At 46.9% G+C, this 20,141-nt stretch overlaps 1 protein-coding gene across 5 annotated transcripts in view; it reads left to right on the top strand.

Moving 5' to 3' along the window:
• rbm19 (RNA binding motif protein 19) overlaps window positions 1–20,141 on the top strand; it is a 436,673-nt gene that overhangs the window by 3,846 nt on the left and 412,686 nt on the right. For 4 of the 5 annotated variants that reach the window (XM_072496461.1, XM_072496442.1, XM_072496470.1 and 1 more), the window contains exons 3-6: window positions 8,423–8,551; window positions 18,123–18,161; window positions 18,272–18,470; window positions 18,887–19,149. In XM_072496461.1, the coding sequence (XP_072352562.1) occupies window positions 8,423–8,551; window positions 18,123–18,161; window positions 18,272–18,470; window positions 18,887–19,149 (630 nt within the window). The remainder of the gene's footprint in view (window positions 1–8,422; window positions 8,552–18,122; window positions 18,162–18,271; window positions 18,471–18,886; window positions 19,150–20,141) is intronic. The other variant, XM_072496480.1, reaches the window with a different exon arrangement.

The raw sequence follows: 20,141 nt of genomic DNA, 5'->3' as shown, positions 1-20,141 counted from the left end.
CTGAGGTGGGATGTAGAATGCTGTGATGAGTACAGAGGTGAATTCACGTGGGAGGTAGAAAGGGCGACACTTCACGATCAGGAATTCTAGGTCTGGGGAGCAATGGCATGCTAGGGACACTACATCCGAACACCAGGAGGTGTCGAATTGCCTGAGGCCATCGTGCGATCCATCCGGTGGATTGAAAAGCCTTCGGGTTGGATGGCGCAGTCTGGTGTGGCCGGAGTAAGCCATGTTTCTGTGAAGCAGAGTACACAGTTTCTCACTTCTCTCTGGGAGGTAAGTCTAGCGTTGAGGTCATCCAGCTTGTTCTCAATCACTTGGACATTCGCTAGGAGTACGCTGGGGAGAGGAGTCTTCAAGCAGCGTAATTTAAGTTTAATCTTCAGGCCATCGCGTTTTTCCTGCTTCCTTGGTCGGCGGCTGCTCTTGGGTGGCAGGGCTGGCTTTGCATAAGATAAGTGATTGCGTTCGGAGGGATCGTGGATGATAGTGGCGGTGTCATGCTCACTGGAGGGGGTTGTACATGGGCCGGTCTGGTCTCGTACATGGGCCGGTCTGGTCTCGTGGGGCGATGAGATTGGGTTCTGCAGTTAACACTGCAATGAAGTTATTGAGAAGAGCCCCTATTCGCCACATTCCAGCGCCTGTTCGGATACACTGAGGGAGAATTCAGCATGTCCAAATTACCTAACAGCATGACTTTTGGATCTTGTGGGAGGAAAGCGGAGCACCCGGAGGAAACCCAGGCAGACACAGGGAGAACTTGCAGACTCCGCACAGACAGTGGCCCAAGCCGCAAATCGAACCTGGGACCCTGGCACTGTGAAGCAATAGTGCTAGCCACTATGCAAGAATAGGGACAAAGTGACAGCAGATCACAACATTTTCTCTTCACTGTTAAATTGATTTTGTAATATGCTTACGACTTTGCAATTGGTGCATTGTTGACCTTTCCTTAAATTTGTTTCAGGATTGAGAGAGAAGTATTTGTGTACCATTGAATTGTTCTCACATTTTAAAGCATTACATTTCTTTGTCTAAACTTTTTGGGACTCCATCCCATTTCTGTTGCACATGTTCCAATGATGCTGCCTGACAAAATGGCTCTTATATGCTTTCCTTTCTCCTGAGTCAAGGACTCCACTGCCCCCCTCACTCACACTCCAAACTGATTGATCGGGCCCTCAACCACGTCTTACCCATCTCCTGAACTTCTGTCCTCATCCCTTCCCCTCGCTCCCAGAACCATGATAGGGTTCCCCTTGTCTTGACTTCGCACCCCACCCCCACCACGTTCAAAAGATCATTCTCCGCTATTTTCAACAACTCCAACATGATGCTAACACCATTGAACCATAGAAAAGTTACAGCACAGAAGGATGCCATTCGGCCCATCTTGTTCATGTTAGCCCAAGGGCACCCAGGTGTCCTTTCTAATCCCACCTTCCTGCACCCGGTCTACCAAACACATCATACTGTCACCTCCCAGTCAGCATTCTGTTGGGACTGTTCTCTTGGTCACAATTTGATCCACTCCTCCATCATCCCCAACATCTCATCCCCTTCCCAAACAATCAGGTGTAACACTTGCCCATTTATCTTCTCCCTCCTCACCGTCCAAAGTTTCAAACATGCTTTGAGTGATTTATTTGCACTTATTTCAATTTAATTTACTGTATTAGCTGCTCAACGTCGTCTCTTCTACATTGGGAAGACTAAGCACAGACTGGGTGACTGCTTTGCAGAGCACTTGCGCTCAGTCCGCAAGCATGATCCTGATCTCCCTGTTGCTAGCATTTCAATTCACCAACTTGCTCCCATGTCCTCTGGAAATTTGTGAAGAATCTTAGTTAGATCTTCTCTGATAACTTGGTGAGTTAATCTTTGGTGCTAACAAATCTGCAAGGAATCCAGCAGAACCATTTTTCCACGCGATGCCAGCTTTCTACCATTTACAGTAGTTGTGACCGATTGTATAAATGCTTTTAAGGGTAAGCTGGACAAGTACTTGAAGGGGAAAGGATTAAACAGGTATACCAATGGGGTTGGACAGGAGGCTAATGGAGCATAAATCCTAGCATGAGCCAGATGGGGTGAATGGGCTGATTCCATGCTCTAGTCTATATTATTTTTTAATGGTCTATATCAGTATGATAGAGTTTGCTGTACAATGTTTTTGTGAAAAGTACATTGTAAATATCTAAAGAGGTGTTGCAAGAGTATGGTGATGTTACTGGGTGGAAAAGGTAGATGGATGTTTGGTGATGCATTTTGCAGTCACTGTTACCTCCACAAACTTGTTTTTCAGTAACTTGATGCGAGGAATTTCCCAGAATTTTCTTTCCCTCGAGTCATAGAATAATACATAACAAAAGAGGCCCTTTGGCTCATCGAGTCTGCACTGACAAACTTGCAGTAAACCTACACTAATTCCCCCTTTCCAACACTTGGTCCATAGCCTTGAATGTTACGACATTTCAAGTGCTCTTCCACATTCCTTTTAAAGTTTGTGAGGTTTCCTGCTTCTACCCTCCTAGGCAGTGCATTCCACTCCCACCACCCTCTGGGTGAAAAATCTTTTCCTCAAATCCTCTCTAAACCTCCTGTTCCTCACCTTAAGTTATGCTCCTGCGTTATTGACCTTTCAGCTAAGGGGAACAGCTGCTTCTTATCCACTCCTCTTAATCTTATACACCTCAATCAGGTCTCCGCCTTCTCTGTTCTAAAGAAAACTACTGGAGCTTATCCAGCCTCTCTTCATAGTTCAAATGCTCCAACCCAGGCAACATCCTGGTTAATATCCTCGGCACCCTCCAGTGCAATCATATCCTTCCTATAGTGAGGTGACCAGAATTGTACACAGTACTCCCATCTGTGGCCTAACCAAAGTTTTATACAGCTCCATCATAATCTCCCTGCTGTTACGATCTATGCCACGACTGATAAAGGCAAGTGTTGCGTATGCCGTCTAAACGGCCCTATTACCCTGTCCTGTCTGCGAGGGACCTTTGGACAACACCCCAATCCTCTGTTCTTCTGTGACCTGCTATTCATTGTCTTTTTTACTCGTTCCATACTCGTTCCAAAGTGTATCACCTAGCACATTTCAGGGTTAGATTTCATCTGAAACTGAATCTGACCAACGCGTCTCTGAATCTGATCTTCCTGCAACCTCACTATTAAACCTCCAATACCTCCTCACTCCTAACGTCAAATTGTACAAGAACCTCACCGTTCCTCTGCCCAAATTCTGTACCTATATCCTCCTCCCCAGTGAAGACCGATATGAAGTACTCGTTTAACACACTAGTGTAGCCATCTGGGATGGCCACTTCCGGAATACAAAACGGATGCTCGCAATGAATGTCGGGAACTATGGACAATGTTAGGAAAACAAGCAGGCACAGAGCCTGTATGCATATTGGAAAGGCAGCTCCCAGACGGGACTGAAACTGTGGGTCAATTAACATACTGATGGCCCATCTCCGGGAACAAAGGAAAGACACTCAAGCAACCGATACAGCTCCAGACATCCCGGCGCCAGTTCCCCAAACCGAAAGGACAAACAAAGCAAGGCCAACGGCCACCAAAGACACGCCCAGCCATCAGAGCACCCACCCCTTTATTGGTCAAGTTCAATACCAGTGATCAAGATGCGGCCCAATTAATTGGGGCCAAGTTTAAGGCCCGCCCAAAAGCACGCGAAGCCCCTCCGGGTACAAGAAGAAACCCCCGAGAGAGAATCGCTCTGTTGGATTTGGCTCTCAAAGTGGAGAGACCCGTCCAGCTGCACCAGAAGCAAGTAAGTCCAAGGTCAACGCACGCTACCAGACGGAAGACCTTAGCTGTTCTCCTGTACCACTTCGAACCCAGCAACCTCGGATCCGAACAACGGCAATAGTTCCTCTGACTGAGTGGGCACCTGAAGCTAAGTATAGGGGTTAGCGTTAGAGATAGTTTAGTTTGTAGTACTTTGTGCATGAGTAGATATTACTGTGTGTGTAAATAAATAGTTTTGACTTTGAACTAACTAACTGGTTTATTGGCTCTGTGATCAGTATTCAGGTTTGAACCTTGTGGCGGTATCGAGAGATACCTGGCGACTCTAGAGCAAACATAATTAGGATTAAGGAAGGCGACCATATTGACCGCCATATTTAGAACCAGAGAAACCGAACAACACTACCAACATCCTCCTGCTCCACACAGATTGATCCCTAATGGGCCCTTTTTCCCTGATTATCCTCTTCCCATTAATGTATTTCTAGTATATCTTGGGATTATCCCTGAATTAATCTGATATTTAAAAAAAATCTGTTTTTGTTTCTCCATGGCTGTTTGGTGGGAGAGGTTTATTGAAAGCCCCCAAGAGCTTATTTACAACATGATTGAATGAATGGTATAGGCTGAGTGGCCCATCTGGTCTTTTTCGGTCCCTTTTTTCGGTCTGTTCATATTTTTAACGCAGTAGGAAGCAAGTGAATCCTTGTCGTACATTTCTGTTCTTTTATATTTCTAGAAAAAAGTTAAGTCTCATCCCAAATTACTTGGAATGTTACAAGAGACTTAAATTTATTTGTCAATGCGGAAACCTATGCGTAATATTTCCCCTCCTTCCATTGCTTGTCCTGAGCCACCAAAATCCCCAACCCGAGTAAGCCACGCTGAGCTTCTGTGCAAACTTTCACCTCACCCTTCTGTTTTTAAAGCAAATGGGGAGATGGTGGTGTAGTGTTATTGTCACAGGACTAGTAAACTAGAAACCCCGAACAGGCGCCGGAATGTGGCGACTCGGAGCTTTTCACAGTAACTTCATTGAAGCCTACTTGTGACAATAAGTGATTTTCATTTCATTTTCATTTCAGAGTAATGCTTTGGACATCCAGGTTCAAATCCCACCACTGCAGATAGTGAAATTTGAATTAGAAATCTAATGATGACCATGAAACCACTGTCGATTGTCGTCAAAACCCATCTGGTTCACTAATGTCCTTTGGGGAAGGAAATTTGCTGTCTTTACGGGTCTGTCCTACATGTGACTCCAGACCCACAGCAACGTGGTTGACTCTTAATTGCTCCCTCAAGGGCAATTAGCCCTCGAGGGCAATTAGACATGGGCAATAAATCCTGGCACAGCCTGCGACGCCCACATCCCATGAGAGAATAAAAAAAATGGCAAGTACAAAATCTGTTTTCCAGATTCAATCAAGGAGTTCCCAAATTGTCAGCACTATGATCACTGCATTTCTTGATTATCATCATAGAATTTACAGTGCAGAAGGAGGCCATTTGGCACATTGAGTCTGCACCGGCTCTTGAAAAGAGCACCCCACTTAAGCCCACACCTCCACCCAATCCCCGTAAACCAGTAACTCCAGCTAACCTAAGGCCAATTTAGCATGGCCAATCCACCTAACCTGCACATCTTTGGACTGGGAGGAAACCGGAGCACCTGGAGGAAACCCGCACCAGACATGGGAGAACATGCAGACAGTGACCCAAGCCGGGAATCGAACCTGGGACCCTGGAGCTGTGAAGCAACAGTGCTAACCACTGTGCTACCGTGCTGCCCTGATGTACATTAATTACCTGGGCTTGCATGTTCAGGACACAAAACATTTGAAGTATTGCATTTTGAAAGGAGGATAGTGATAGATTTCAAGAGGACACATTTAGGCTGCTTGAATAGGTGGAAAGATGGCAGATAGAATTTAATGCAGAGAAGTGTGAAGGGATGAATGGATTTTGGGGGGAGAGGCATTATAAAATCCAGGATCCTGGAACTGACTTGGGGATGTACAGATTTTTGAAAGTTGAAGGACAGGCAGTAGTTAAAAAGGCATGCTGTATCTTGGGTATTATAAGTAAAGGCATAGGGTGCAAATGCTTGGAAGTTATGATGAACCTGTATAAAACACTGGTTCAGCCTCAAAGTGATGGTACCCGATGAGGCCTTGTAGGCCATCAGCGGAATTGTATTCACCTACAATTGTAACCTTATGGTCCGGCATATCCCCACTCTACCATTATCATCGAGCAAGGGGGATCAATCCTGAGTCAATAAATAGTGGTTAGTACTGCTGCCTCACACTGCTAGGAACCCGGGTTTGATTCTTTGGGTGACTGTGTGGAGTTTGCACATTCTCTCCGTGTCTAATTGGGTTTCCCCTCGGTGCTCTGGTTTCGCCTCTTAGTCCAAAGATGTGTAGGTTAGGTGGATTGGCCATACAAAATTGTCATACGTGTCCAAAAGGTTAGGTTGGATTATGGGGCGAGGGTGGGGACTTGGGCCTAGGTAGTGGACTAGGGTTGGTAGAGACTCTGGGCCGAATGGCCTTCTTCTGCACTAGGGATTCTATTCTTGGTACCGTCTTTCAGGGAGGATGTGAAGGCTTTCGCGAGGGCGTGGAAAAGATTTGCGAGAATGGCTCCAGGGATGGGGAACTTCAGTTACGTGGAGAGTTTGGAGAAGCAACGTTTGAGTGGAGATTCATTAACGATGTTTCAATTCCTGAGGGGTCTAGACCGATTAGAACAAAGAACAATACTGCACAGGAACAGGGCCTTCGGCCCTCCAAGCCTGCGCCGATCACGTGTCCTATCTAGACCAACCGCCTGTATCCTTCTATACCCCATCTGTTCATGTGCCTATCCAGATAAGTCTTAAAGGTCGCTAACGCATCTGCCTCAACCACCTCACTTGGCAGTGCATTCCAGGCCACCACCACCCTCTGTGTAAAAAAACATCCCCCGCACATCTCCACTGAACCTGTCCCCCCTCACCTTGAGTGCGGTGACCAGAATTAGACACCGTATTCCAAACGTGGCCTAACCAACGTTCTATATAATTGTAACATAATTTTCAAGCTTTTGTACTCGATACCCTGTCCTATGAAGGCAAGCATGTCATGTGCTTTCTTTACCACCATTTCCACCTGTGCTGCCACTTTTAAGCATCTGTGGACCTGCACGCCCAGATCTCTCTCTCTCTCTATGCTCCTGATGGTTCTGCCATTTTATTTTATAGCTCCCACCTGAATTGGATGTACCAAAATGTATCACCTCGCATTTGTCTGGGTTAAATTCTATCTACTATTTCTCTGCCGAATTTTGCAGCCTATCTATATCCTGTTGTATTCTCTGACAATCTTCAGCACTATCCGCAACTCCTGCAATCTTAGTATCATCCGCAAACTTGCTAATCAGACCCGCTACATTTTCTTCCAAGTCATTTATATATATATATATATATTACCAAGAGCAGAGGTCCCAGTACTGATACCTACGGAACACCACTAGTTACAGACCTTCCACTGCTACCCTCTGCCTTCGATGGCCAAGCCAGTTCTGGATCCATCCAGCTAGTTCACCCCTGATTCCATGTGATGTAATCTTTTGCACCAGCCTGCCATGAGGGACCTTATCAAATGCTTTACTAAAGTCCATGCGGACAACGTCCAAAGTCCTTCCCTCATCAATCATTTTTGTCGTCACCTCAAAAAATTCAATCAAATTAGTGAGACATGACCTCCTTCGTACAAAGTTAGATGGGGAGAAAGTGACATCCAGATGAAATCAATTTAAACTGATCGGTAAAAAAACTAGAGTGGACATGAGGAAAATATATTTTATGCATCAAATGGTTAGGATCTGGAATGCACCACTTGTCTGGTGGGGGCATCTTTGAATTGTGGCTTTCAAAACAAGATTAGGTAAGTACCTAAAGAAAAGCTATGGGGGAAAAGTGGGGGAGTGGGAAAAGCAGGGTTGATCATGCAGTCAGCATGAATATGAAGAGCTGAATGTGTTCCTGTGCTGTAACCATTCTATGATTCTATAAAAGTAAACAGTTTCTTTTACAGTACTCTCCATGAAAGTTAGAACATAGAATCATGTTGAAATAGAAGAATGCAGAAAATCTGTTCACTGGCTGAACAGTTTGGTCGTATCTGGTAAATTGGGCTGTCTGTCTGGTTCCATACACATGATCGGGGGGTGGAATATGTTATTGATTATGAAATCTGTTTTGGAACTGATGGAATTTTGTAACTTCATTGGGAATGTGGCTCTGCAAAAGCTTCAGACTCGTCATCAACATGTGTGAAGGAGGGCGTCACGGTGGCACAGTGGTTAGCACTGCTGCCTCAGTGCTGAGCACCCAGGTTCAATTCTTGCCCAGATCCTTGCCACACTGTCCATGTGGAGTTTTCCCATTCTCTTTGTGGCTGCATGAGTCTCACCCCCACAACCCAAAAAGATGTGCAAGGTAGGTAATTGACCATGCTAAATTGCCCCTTAATTGGAAAAAAAAGAATTGGGTATTCTAAATTTTAAAAAAAAGAAAAGAAAAGATGTATGAAGGCAATATTTTACTGCTGTGACTTTGAATAAATGCTGATAACCTTAATGTGTATTATAGGTGGAGTTTTGTAAATCCTTTGGGGATCCAGGTTTGTCCAGACCATGGAGCAAACACTCGCAGAAAAATCTGACGACGGAACTTCCCAAACAGGCAAAAGAGCAAAAATGTCAAATGGAGAAAAAGAAGGTGATTTATATTTTTTCGCAAGTCCAACCCTCAGTCAAAATCTAAATAAATGTAAAATGAGCACAAGTGAGTTAGAATTGAAATTATTGCTAAGTTTTATTAAAATTATAACCGTCAAAATATTTGTTTAAAAAAATTATTGCATTCTCAAGTACACAGTTGCTGTGTGCTCTGAATCATTTTGAGCATAAAGAAAAGCAAATTTGGTATATTGTATAAAAGCAAATTACTGCGGATGCTGGAATCTGAAACCAAAGAGAAAATGCTGGAAAATCTCACCAAGTCTGGCAGCATGAGTAGGGAGAGAAAAGAACTAACGTTTTGAGTCCAGATGACCGTTTGTCAAAGCTCGGTTGGTATATTATGGTTGTATTGATGACGATAAGAAATGGCTGTTTGAAATTAGTTCAGTGGTTATAGTGCAAAACTTACCTCATAGCCTGCTTAGTTAATTGCGTGTAAAGCAACATACTTCCATTCTTCAGCAAAGATATTCTGGATTTACTTTATGACTTCCCTCACACAGTGCAAAAAGGTAACATTTTTCCAAGGTTTAGCCTTCATACTTTACATTGCCGACTGGTGATAAAGCAGATAATTTGGGAGAGAGCGTGCTTTTTTGTATAGAGAATTCCACTTCATAGAAACCTTGCAAAAATTCTGGAATATAACTGGATGAGAGAGATCGAAATTACTCAAATCTTTTTCAGCTTTACAGAACAGCATCAGTACAGGGCGGGGGGGGGGGGTTAAGGGCCCCCCAACCCGGTTGATCATGTGGAACGTGAGAGGGCTGAATGGGCCGATTAAGAGGGCAAGGGTATTTGCGCACCTAAAGAGACTGAAGGCGGATGTGGTTATGCTTCAGGAGACGCACCTGAAATTGGCGGATCAGGTCAGATTAAGGAAAGGATGGGTGGGACAGGTATTCCACTCCGGCTTAGATACTAAAAATAGAAGGGTGGCAATACTGGTGGGGAAACGGGTATCGTTTGAGGCTAAGACCATAGTGGTGGACAGTGGGGGCAGGTACGTTCATTATCATAGAATTTACAGAGCAGAAGGAGGCCATTCGGCCCATCGAGTCTGCACCTGCTCTTAGAAAGAGCACCCTACCCAAGCCCACACCTCCACCCTATCCCCATAACCCAGTAACCCCACCCAACACTAAGGGCAATTTTGGACACTAAGGGCAATTTAGCATGGCCGATCCACCTAACCCGCACATCTTTGGACTGTGGGAGGAAACCAGAGCACCCGGAGGAAACCCACGCACACACGGGGAGGATGTGCAGACTCCGCACAGACAGTGACCCAAGCCAGAATCGAACCTGGGACCCTGGAGCTGTGAAGCAATTGTGCTATCCACAAGGCTACCGTGCTGCCCTTGATGGTGAGTGGCAGATTGCAAGGTGAGGCGGTTGTGCTGGTGAACGTATATGCCCCGAACTGGGATGACGTGGGTTTTATGAAGCGTATGTTGGGGCGCATCCCGGACCTAGGGATGGGAAATTTGGTAATGGGGGGGGACTTCAACACGGTGCTGGACCCAGGGCTGGACCGGTCCGGATCTAGGACCGGCAGGAGACCGGCAGCGGCCAAGGTGCTTAAGGGGTTTATGGAGCAGATGGGAGGAGTAGATCCCTGGAGATTTGCTAGACCGAGGAGTAAAGAGTTTTCCTCCTTCTCCCACGTCCATAAAGTATACTCCCGGATAGACTTTTTTGTCCTAGGAAGGGCGCTGATCCCGAAAGTGGCAGGGACGGAATATTCGGCTATAGCCGTTTCAGATCACGCCCCACATTGGGTGGATCTGGATCTAGGAGAGGAGAAGGAGCAGCACCCACTTTGGAGATTAGACATGGGACTGTTGGCGGACGAGGGGGTATGTGGAAGGGTGAGGGGATGTATTGAAAGACACCTAGAGGTCAATGATGATGGAGCGGTCCAGGTGGGAGTAGTATGGGAGGCGCTGAAGGCGGTGGTTAGGGGGGAGCTGATTTCCATAAGAACCCACAGGGGGAAACAAGAGGGTAAAGAAAGGGAGAGACTGATTGGGGAGATTCTGAGGGTGGATAGGCAATATGCGGAGGCCCCGGATGAAGGGCTATACAGGGAAAGACGGAGACTACAGACGGATTTTGACCTGCTGACCACAGGTAAGGCGGAGACGCAGTGGAGGAAGGCACAGGGAATGCAATACGAATATGGGGAAAAGGCGAGCCGATTGCTGGCCCAACAACTTAGGAAGAGGGGGCGACGAGAGAGATCGGAGGAGTTGGGGACGGGGAGGGTGAACGGGGTGTTTAAGTCATTTTATGAGAGGCTGTATAAGTCCCAACTCCCGGAGGGGAAAGAGGGAATGATACACTTCCTGGACCAGCTGGAGTTCCCGAGGGTTGAAGAGCAGGAGGTGGCAGGTTTGGGAGCACAGATTGAGGTGGAGGAGGTGATTAAAGGAATTGGGAACATGCAGGCAGGAAAGGCCCCGGGACCAGATGGGTTCCCGGTGGAATTTTTCAGGAAATAGGTGGACCTACTGGCCCCACTCCTGACGAGAACCTTCACTGAGGCTAAGGAAAGGGGGACACTACCCCTGACAATGTCGGAGGCGACGATATTGTTGATCCTGAAATGAGACAAAGACCCGCTGCAGTGCGGGTCATACAGGCCCACCTCCCTCCTAAATGTAGATGCCAAGTTAATGGCCAAAGTGACGGCGACAAGGATAGAGGACTGTGTCCCAGGGGTGGTACATGACGACCAGACATGGTTTGTTAAAGGGAGGCAATTGAATGCCAATATACGAAGGTTGCTGGGGGTGATGATGATGCCCCCACCGGAGGGGGAGGCGGAGATAGTGGTGGCGATGGATGCAGAGAAGGCATTTGATAGAGTGGAGTGGGACTACCTGTGGGAGGTACTGAAGAGATTTGGATTTGGAGAGGGGTTCATTAGATGGGTTCAGCTCCTGTACGGGGCCCCGGTGGCAAGCGTGGTTACAAACAGGCAACGATCCGACTATTTCCGAGTACATATGGGCACAAGACAGGGGTGCCCCCTGTCCCCGTTACTGTTCGCGTTGGCAATCGAGCCATTGGCCATAGCGCTGAGGGGCTCTAAGAAGTGGAGGGGGTTGCTCAGAGGAGGAGAGGAACATCGTGTGTAATTATATGCGGATGATTTGCTGCTATATGTGACGGACCCAGTGGAGGGGATGCCAGAGATAATGCAGACACTCGGAGTTTGGAGAGTTCTCGGAATATAAATTGAATATGGGAAAGAGTGAACTTTTTGTGATGCACCCCGGGGAACAGGGCAGGGGGATAGACGATCTGCCGCTGAGGAGAGTAGCAAGGGATTTTCGATATCTAGGGGTCCAGGTGGCCAGGAACTGGGGAACCTTGCATAAACTTAACTTGACGCGACTGGTAGAGCAGATGGAGGAGGACTTTAAGAGGTGGGACATGGTGCCCCTGTCATTGGCGGGTAGAGTACAGGCGGCTAAAATGGTGGTCCTCCCGAGGTTTCTTTTTGTGTTTCAGTGCCTCCCCATACTGATTACAAAGGCCTTTTTCAAGAAAGTGGACAGGAGTATTATGAGCTTTGTGTGGGCTGGAGGGACCCCGAGGGTAAAGAGGGGGTTACTGCAGCGCAGTAGGGACAGAGGGGGACTGGCACTGCCGAGTCTGAGTGACTATTATTGGGCCGCCAACGTGTCTATGATATGTAAGTGGATGAGGGAAGAAGAAGGGGCGGCGTGGAAAAGGCTGGAGATGGCGTCCTGTAAGGGAACAAGTTTAAAAGCACTGGCGACGGCGCCGTTACCGTTCCCCCCCCCCCCCCCCGAAAAAATACACCACAAACCCAGTGGTGGTGGCGACTTTGAAGATTTGGGGGCAGTGGAGACGACATAGGGGAGTGACGGGTGCCTCAGTGTGGTCCCCGATAAGGAACAATCACAGGTTCGTCCCGGGGAGGATAGATGGGGGATTCCAATCTTGGCAGCGAGCAGGAATTGGGAAGTTGAAGTACTTGTTCTTGGACGGGATGTTCGCGAGTTTGGGAGCATTGGTAGAAAAATAAGAGTTGCCACCTGGGAATGCCTTCCGATATATGCAAGTGAGGGTATTTGCGAGGCAACAGGTGAGGGAATTTCCGCAGCTCCCGGCGCAAGGGATCCAGGAAAGAGTGATTTCGGGGGCATGGGTCGGTGAAGGTAAAGTGTCCGATATATACAGGGAAATGAGAGACGAGGGGGAGACGATGGTAGAGGAGCTGAAGGGTAAATGGGAGGAGGAGCTGGGGGAAGAGATTGAGGAGGGGCTGTGGGCAGATGCCCTAAGTAGGGTAAATTCCTCGTCCTCGTGTGCCAGGCTTAGCCTGATCCAATTCAAGGTTCTACACAGCGCATATGACGGGAGCAAGGCTGAGTAGATTTTTTGGAGTGGAGGATAGGTGCGGGAGGTGCGCGGGAAGCCCGGCGAACCACACCCACATGTTTTGGTCATGTCCGGTATTGCATGGGTACTGGGCAGGTGTGGCAAGAGTGATCTCAAAGGTGGTGGGGGTCCGGGTCGAACCGAGCTGGGGGTTAGCTATATTTGGGGTTGCAGAAGAGCCGGGAGTGCAGGAGGCGAGAGAGGCCGATGTTTTAGCCTTTGCGTCCCTAGTAGCCCGGCAAAGGATTCTACTTATGTGGAAAGAAGCCAAACCCCCGGGCGTGGGGGCCTGGATAAACGACATGGCAGGGTTTATAAAATTGGAGCGAATAAAATACGCACTAAGAGGTTCGGCTCAAGGGTTCACCAGGCGGTGGCAACCGTTCCTTGACTATCTCGCAGAGCGATAAGGGAAAACAGGAAAGACAGCAGCAGCAACCCGGGGTGGGGGGGGGGGGGGGGAGGGTGTATTCGGTGTTTGGGGTTTTTTTTGTTCTTTTCTTTCCATGCTAGTTTATATTTATTTTTTCAGTATTATTATTTCTCTTGTTCTTTTTCTGCACTTGTTAGTTTAATATATTGTTTAAATAACAGTCAATGTACATTTTGTTACAAAGTTGTAAAAATGGAAAATTCTTTTTGATCGATAAACTTTAATAAAATATATTTTTTTAAAAATAGAAGGAACATGGATCCTTGAAAAGGGCCTGCGAAATCTGCATGCAAGCGTGCCCAAGGCCGCCCTGGCCATTCCCAGTGATGTAGGGGCGCGGCCGGCGGAAGCTTCTGATGCTCCTGGCAAATGGAGCAGTTTTGGGCCACCTTCTCAATGTCGGTGTCGAGGTCTGGTCACCAGACATAACTCCGGGCAAACATTTTCATTTTGGTCACACCTGGATGCCCATTGTGCAAATCTCTTAGTATCAGCTCCTGGCCTTTTTCCGGGACAATCACACACGTCCCCCACAAGAGGATGCCGTCTTCCACGCTGAATTCTGACAGCTTGGAGGAAAATGCCCTAACCTCGCCTGAGAGCTGTCTATGCTGCCCACCATACAGGACTATGTGCCGAACCTTTGACAGGACTGGCTTCGTCTGGGTCCACTCACGGATCTGTGATGCCGTGACAGGCAAGATGTCCATAAAATTTAGGGTTGCAACCACCTCACCGGTCGTGGGGGTGGACATGGGGCCGGTCGATAAAGGCAATCGGCTCAGTGCGTCGGCATTTGCTATCTGCGTCCCTGGTTTGTGCTCCAGAGAATACTCGTATGCAGCGAGCAACAAAGCCCAGCGCTGGATCCATGCGGAAGCAATGGGCGGTATTGGCTTATCCTCTCGGAAAAGTCCCAACAGAGGCTTGTGATCAGTCACGATAGTGAAATGGCAGCCATACACTTACTGGTGGAAGCATTTCACCGCAAAAACCACTGCCAGGCCCCCCTCCCCGATTTGCGCGTACTTTTTCTCCGCTGCAGTCAATGTGCGGGAGGCGAAAGCTATCGGTCGCTCGGCCCCGTTCTCCATCTTGTGGGACAGGACGGCCCCAATACCATACGGGGATGCATCACATGTGACGAGCAAAGGCTTTCCAGGATCATAGTGGGGTAGTAACCCAGACAACGACAATTGTTGCTTTACCCGCCGGAAAGTGGTTTCTTGCGGCTGACCCCAAACCCAGGTGTGATTTTTCTTTAGCAGAAGGTGCAACGGGGCCAGCGTAGTTGCCAGATTGGGGAGGAACTTCCCGTAATAGTTTACGAGACCGAGAAAAGAACGAAGATGCGAAGTGTCAGTCGGGGCAGGGGCCTGTTGAATCGCACGCACCTTCTCTGAGACGGGGTGCAAACCTTCGCGGTCCACCCGATAACCTTGGTAGACTACTTCCTTTGCCTGAAATACGCACTTTGTGCGACGTAAACGGACTGCAGCCTCCGAAAAGCATCTAAGGACAGCCTCCAGATTTTCCAAATGATCCTGCTCCGATGTCCCTGTAATCAAAACGTCATCTAAGTAGACAGCGACACGTGGTAAACCTCTCAAAATGCCCTCCAGAACACGTTGAAAAATAGCGCAGGCAGAGGATTCTCCAAAGGGCAACCGTGTATATTCATACAGGCCCCGGTGTGTATTAATCATTGCATCTGGTCGGGAGGCAAAGTCCAGCTCCAACTGTAGGTAGGCATGACTCATATCTAATTTTGTGAACGAGAGTCCGCCTGCAAGCTTCGCGTAGAGATCCTCTATGCGAGGCATTGGATATCGGTCGAGTCGGGAAGCCGTATTCACTGTAAGTTTATAGTCGCCACACAAGCGAACTGTGGCATCTGGCTTCATTACAGGTACAATTGGTGCTGCCCAGTCAGCAAAACGGACAGGCCTGATAATACCCAAACTCTCCAAACGAGTGAGCTCCCCTTCTACCTTCTCGAGCAAGGCGTAAGGCACTGGGCGCGCCCGGAAATAGCGCGGCGTGGCTCCTGGTTCGACTTGGATACGGGTTACGGCCCCTTTTATTTTCCCCAAACCAGGCTGGAATATATCTGGGTATCGTCCTAGCACCTCAGTCAACCCTCCAGAAACTGTTTGGAGGATGTGCTGCCATTGCAACCCAGTCCCGACCCAACAGGCTGGGCCCCGGGCCGCACACCACGATAAGTGGGAAATGCCCCTCCTGGCGTCCATAAACAACAGGGGTCATTGTAGTTCCTCCAATGTCCAGTGGTTCCCCCGTGTAGGTGGCCAACCTGGCCTGTGAGTCGGTTAATGTAAGGGTCTGTATACCCTGCTTGATGCGGTCGAATGTCCTCTGGGCGATCACGGAGACCGCTGCGCCAGTGTCCAACTCCATCTCAAGCGGGTGACCATTGACCCGTACTGTCACCTTAATGGGGGCCACACGGGGAGCTGCCACACAATGCAGCTGCAGGCAGTCGTCCTCCGTCTCCACGTCCTCAGGAGTAGTCGCCGCAGGTTCATCCACATGGAAGGTATGGTCCCTGGGCTGATCCCAGTTTCGGTCGGAATGACGGCGCCTTTGGCGCCCCCAGGACCGGCGTCCGCGACGGGGTCAGCGCCTACAAGTCTGGCACGGACATGGCTCCTCATCCATTGGTTCTGGAGAAGGCTCCCTTCGGGGAGGAAAGTCCGGTGGCCACTGGCGTTGGTCCGGACGTCGCCTCGCCCAAGGTACCGCAGGAGTGCGGGAGGAAGTTTTCGGACGGAAGGGTTTGCGCCCCAAGGCATGCACTTCCATTCCCTGCAGGTCCTGCACTCCTCGTTCTGCGCTCTCTCGGAACAATACTATTTGAATGGCCTGTTGTAAAGTCAATGTTGGCTCAGCTAACAACTTTCTCTGGGTGGCCGCATTGTTAATGCCGCAAACCAAACGGTCGGGTAACATTACTGACCAGGTCTCACCATAGTCACAGTACTCCGCAATCCTGCGTAGCCTGGATAGAAAGTCAGCAAGGGATTCTCCAGGGGTCCTCTCAGCAGTATTAAACCGGTAACGCTGGACTATCGTGGACGGGGTTGGGTTAAAATGTTGCCCCATTATATTCACAAGTTCATCAAACGTTTTGGTGTCCGGCGCAGCTGGGTACATAAGGCTCCTAATCACCCCAAACATATGCGGGCCGCAGGCGGTGAGCAATATGATCACCTGGCACTCGTTTTCGGTGATATTGTTTGCCCGGAAATAGTAACGCATCCGTTGTGCGTACTGGTTCCAGCTTTCCAGCGCAGCATCAAAAACATCCAAACGTCCGTACAGAGGCATGGTATAATAGAAAAAAACTTCCATCCTGTATCCAACAAAAATCCAGGGAGGTGGCTTCAGCAGTGTAGACAGCTATTCACTTTAACCCTCGTCGCCAGTTTTGTAAGGGCCACGAAGAATCCAGCACGAGTTTAAGGATACAAAGTAATAACATTTATTTACAATAACATATATATATAACAGCAGCAGCAACCTCCCTTGCTGCGCACTCCTTCCTTCTGGTTCCAAACTGGCCAGGTTTATTTATACTAGGAGTTTACTAATGGTTTCTCCGCCCCCCCTCATTGAGGAAGTTCATACTCCCACAGGATTGTGGGATTGTCATTAGTCCCCAGCCAATGGTAAGCAGGCAGGTTATAACAGCAGCAATTCACCAAGACTCCTTAGGTAACACCTTCCAAACCCACAACGTCTGACATCTAGAAGGGCAGTAGATGCATGGGAACACCACCACCTGGAAGTTCCCATCCAAGCCACTCACCGCCCTGACTTGGAAATATATCACTTTTCCTTCACTGTCACTGGGTCAAAATCCTGGAACCAACTTCCTAAAAGCACTGTGGTGCACTTACACTACATGGACTGCAGAGGTTCAAGAAGCCAGCTCACCGCCACCTTTTCGAATGCAATTAGAGATAGGCAATGAATGCTGGTCTAGAAAGTGAGCTATTTAGAAAAGTCCATGAGTAGATAGCAGAAGCTTTATTTGTAGACATTAATGCTCAAGTATGTATATTGAGCTGCGAGGCTGAAGAGTAACTAATAACTGCAATCTCTTGGAGGAGGGACAAACCATATCTAAACCATAATACCAAAATTGGTATAATGTAAAATTAGAAATAGTAAAATTGACTGATGATACAAATGTAGATAGTTTGACAAACAGCGAAGAGTAATGTTAAATAATTCCTGTAGGCATTTGTATAATAATGAATGGACAGACAGGTGGCAGGTTTAAATCTTGATAAGTGCAAGGGTGTGAATGACCAAAGAATTGCAGGGTTCAAATACATAATATTTTTTAAAAACTGTCCAGTGGCATTGTCTATAAACTTATTTACAGGGTTAAATAACCAGAAATGAAGTATTTTCTGGATGTACTGGGCATGGACCTGATAGAATAAATCATTCTAACACATGTACATGTTTTTTGCATCTGATAGTGTTTGAAGGACTGCAATATTTACAGAAAGATCTTTTTAAGTCATGGCCTGTTTTAAAGACATGTCTATGGTTTCACAGCCAATAAAATTAGGGTTAATAGCTTTTAACTCCTAGTTGGCCTTTGTAATCAGCTGAAAAGTGTATTAAGGAAAAATACACTTAACTTCCAAATTTGTCATTACAGGATAAAAATAAGGAACCCGTCATTGAAAATTTGGAACAGGTGAGTCGTAATTTGAAATTGTGTTGGAATGTGTGGATTCTTGAACCCTGTTAACCCGTATACGATTTTTTTGTGCTGAAAATGTTACTCTGTTTCATTGTTTTCTCAAGCTGAAGGAAGATGACGAGTTTGAAGAATTTCTGGCTGTCCACCAGAGCCGTTCCAATGCACCCACCTGGACTAATGATACCTTACCTACAAAGAAAGAAGATGCTCCGAGGATGATTGATTATCTGAACTTTGATTCGGAAGATTCTGAAGAACTGAGTGAAGAGGAGGGGGAGAAGGAAAGTATCAAAGGAACAAAAAGTGAATACGTTAGCTTTGGTTGGATTACTTTATTCATGTCCCATTCTTATAGTTTGTGGTTTTATAGCTGTTTCCCTTCACATTCTCTGTAATGAACATTTTGTATTTCTGTTTATACCCTGTAAATGCCAGAAGTCGGGTATCTTCTAGAAAAGGGTAGGCGAGTGGAAATAGGGCTGTGGTCACTTTGTACCCAGCGTACCAGGACTTGATATATGATTGCCCAAACAGTGAATTTGCATCCCATTAAAGGAAGACATTGATTGGAAGATGAGCTTTTTCCCCCTGTTGAACAAAAAAGTCTTGGTCTGGAATTTGAATAATCCCTCACAACAATAAAGTGGCACTGATCATGAAGTCTTGACAGAAGTCTCCCGCTTGTATTATGTGAACTAAAAGTATCTTTCCTCTTCCAGGCAAACAAAAGCAAACCAAGGAAAATATTGCCTTGAAAAAAGAAGTATCTGACAGGGATTACTTAAGATCAAAAGTAGTTAAGACTGAAGGCAAGTCTGAAAGTGATGATGACTCTGCAGCTGATGAAGAAAATGAACTAAAGCCATCCACTGAGGAAAATAGACTATTACATACAGATAGTGATTGTAAAAGTGAAGAAGAAAAGCAGGATGGCAAACTGGAGAGATTGACACCAGCATTGAAGAAGAAAAAAGAACAGGAGGTTTGCAATTTTTTCCCATGCGTTTTGTTAATATTTCGTAATGCTGTCCAAATATTTTTTAGTGTAGCACGTTTTTGTTCAGGAGCACTGATACAGTCTCCAACATCCTTGTTGCAAAATAGATCATGTCTTGCACTTGCACATGGCTCAAAACCTGTGTGGTGATTAGGTGAGTCTCAGAATTCAGATTTATTCCGATATCTTCACTGCATTTTAGAGAATTTGGCTACAAATTTTCTTCGATTTTAAGTATTTATCGAGCAATGAATTCTGTATTATTTGGCTAACTTTAAACATACGAAAGCTGGCTTTCTTTGTTTGATCATAAGACCATAAGATATAGAAGCAGAATTAGGCCATTCAATCAAGGCTGATATGTTTCCAATCCACATTCTCCTGCCTTCTCTCTGTAAACCCTTATTAATCAAGAACCTGTCTATCTCTGTCTTAAAGACATTCAGTGACTTGGCCTCCACAGCCTTCTGTGGCAATGAGTTCCACAGATTCACCACCCTCTGGCTGAAGAAATTCCTCCTCATCTCAGTTTTAAAGTGTTCTGTAACTTCCAATGAGATCCCCCACATCCTTCTAAACACCATCGAGTACAGACCCAAAGTCCTCAACCACTCCTCGTATGGCAAGTCCTTCATTCCCGGGATCATTCTTGTGAACTTCCTCTGAACCCCCTCTAATGCCAGCATATCCAGCATATAGGGAGCGCAAAATTGTTCACAATATTCCAAATGGGATCTGACCAGAGCCTTCTACATCCTCAGCAGTACGCCCCTGCCCTTGCATTTTAGCCCTATCGAAAGGAATGCTTTTTGTCCTAACTGCCAACTGAACCTGTGTTAACCGTAAGAACTAGGACTCCAGAAGTCCCTTTGTCCTTCCAAAGCCTTTTCCCATTTAAAAATTAGTTCATGCCTCTATTCTTCCTATTAAAGTGCATAATTTCACACTTTTCGACATTGTATTCCATCTGCCACCTC

Source organism: Scyliorhinus torazame, chromosome 1 (assembly GCF_047496885.1).
Source record: "Scyliorhinus torazame isolate Kashiwa2021f chromosome 1, sScyTor2.1, whole genome shotgun sequence".
Taxonomy (NCBI): Eukaryota; Metazoa; Chordata; class Chondrichthyes; order Carcharhiniformes; family Scyliorhinidae; genus Scyliorhinus; species Scyliorhinus torazame.
This window is presented reverse-complemented; position numbering and strand designations above follow the sequence as displayed.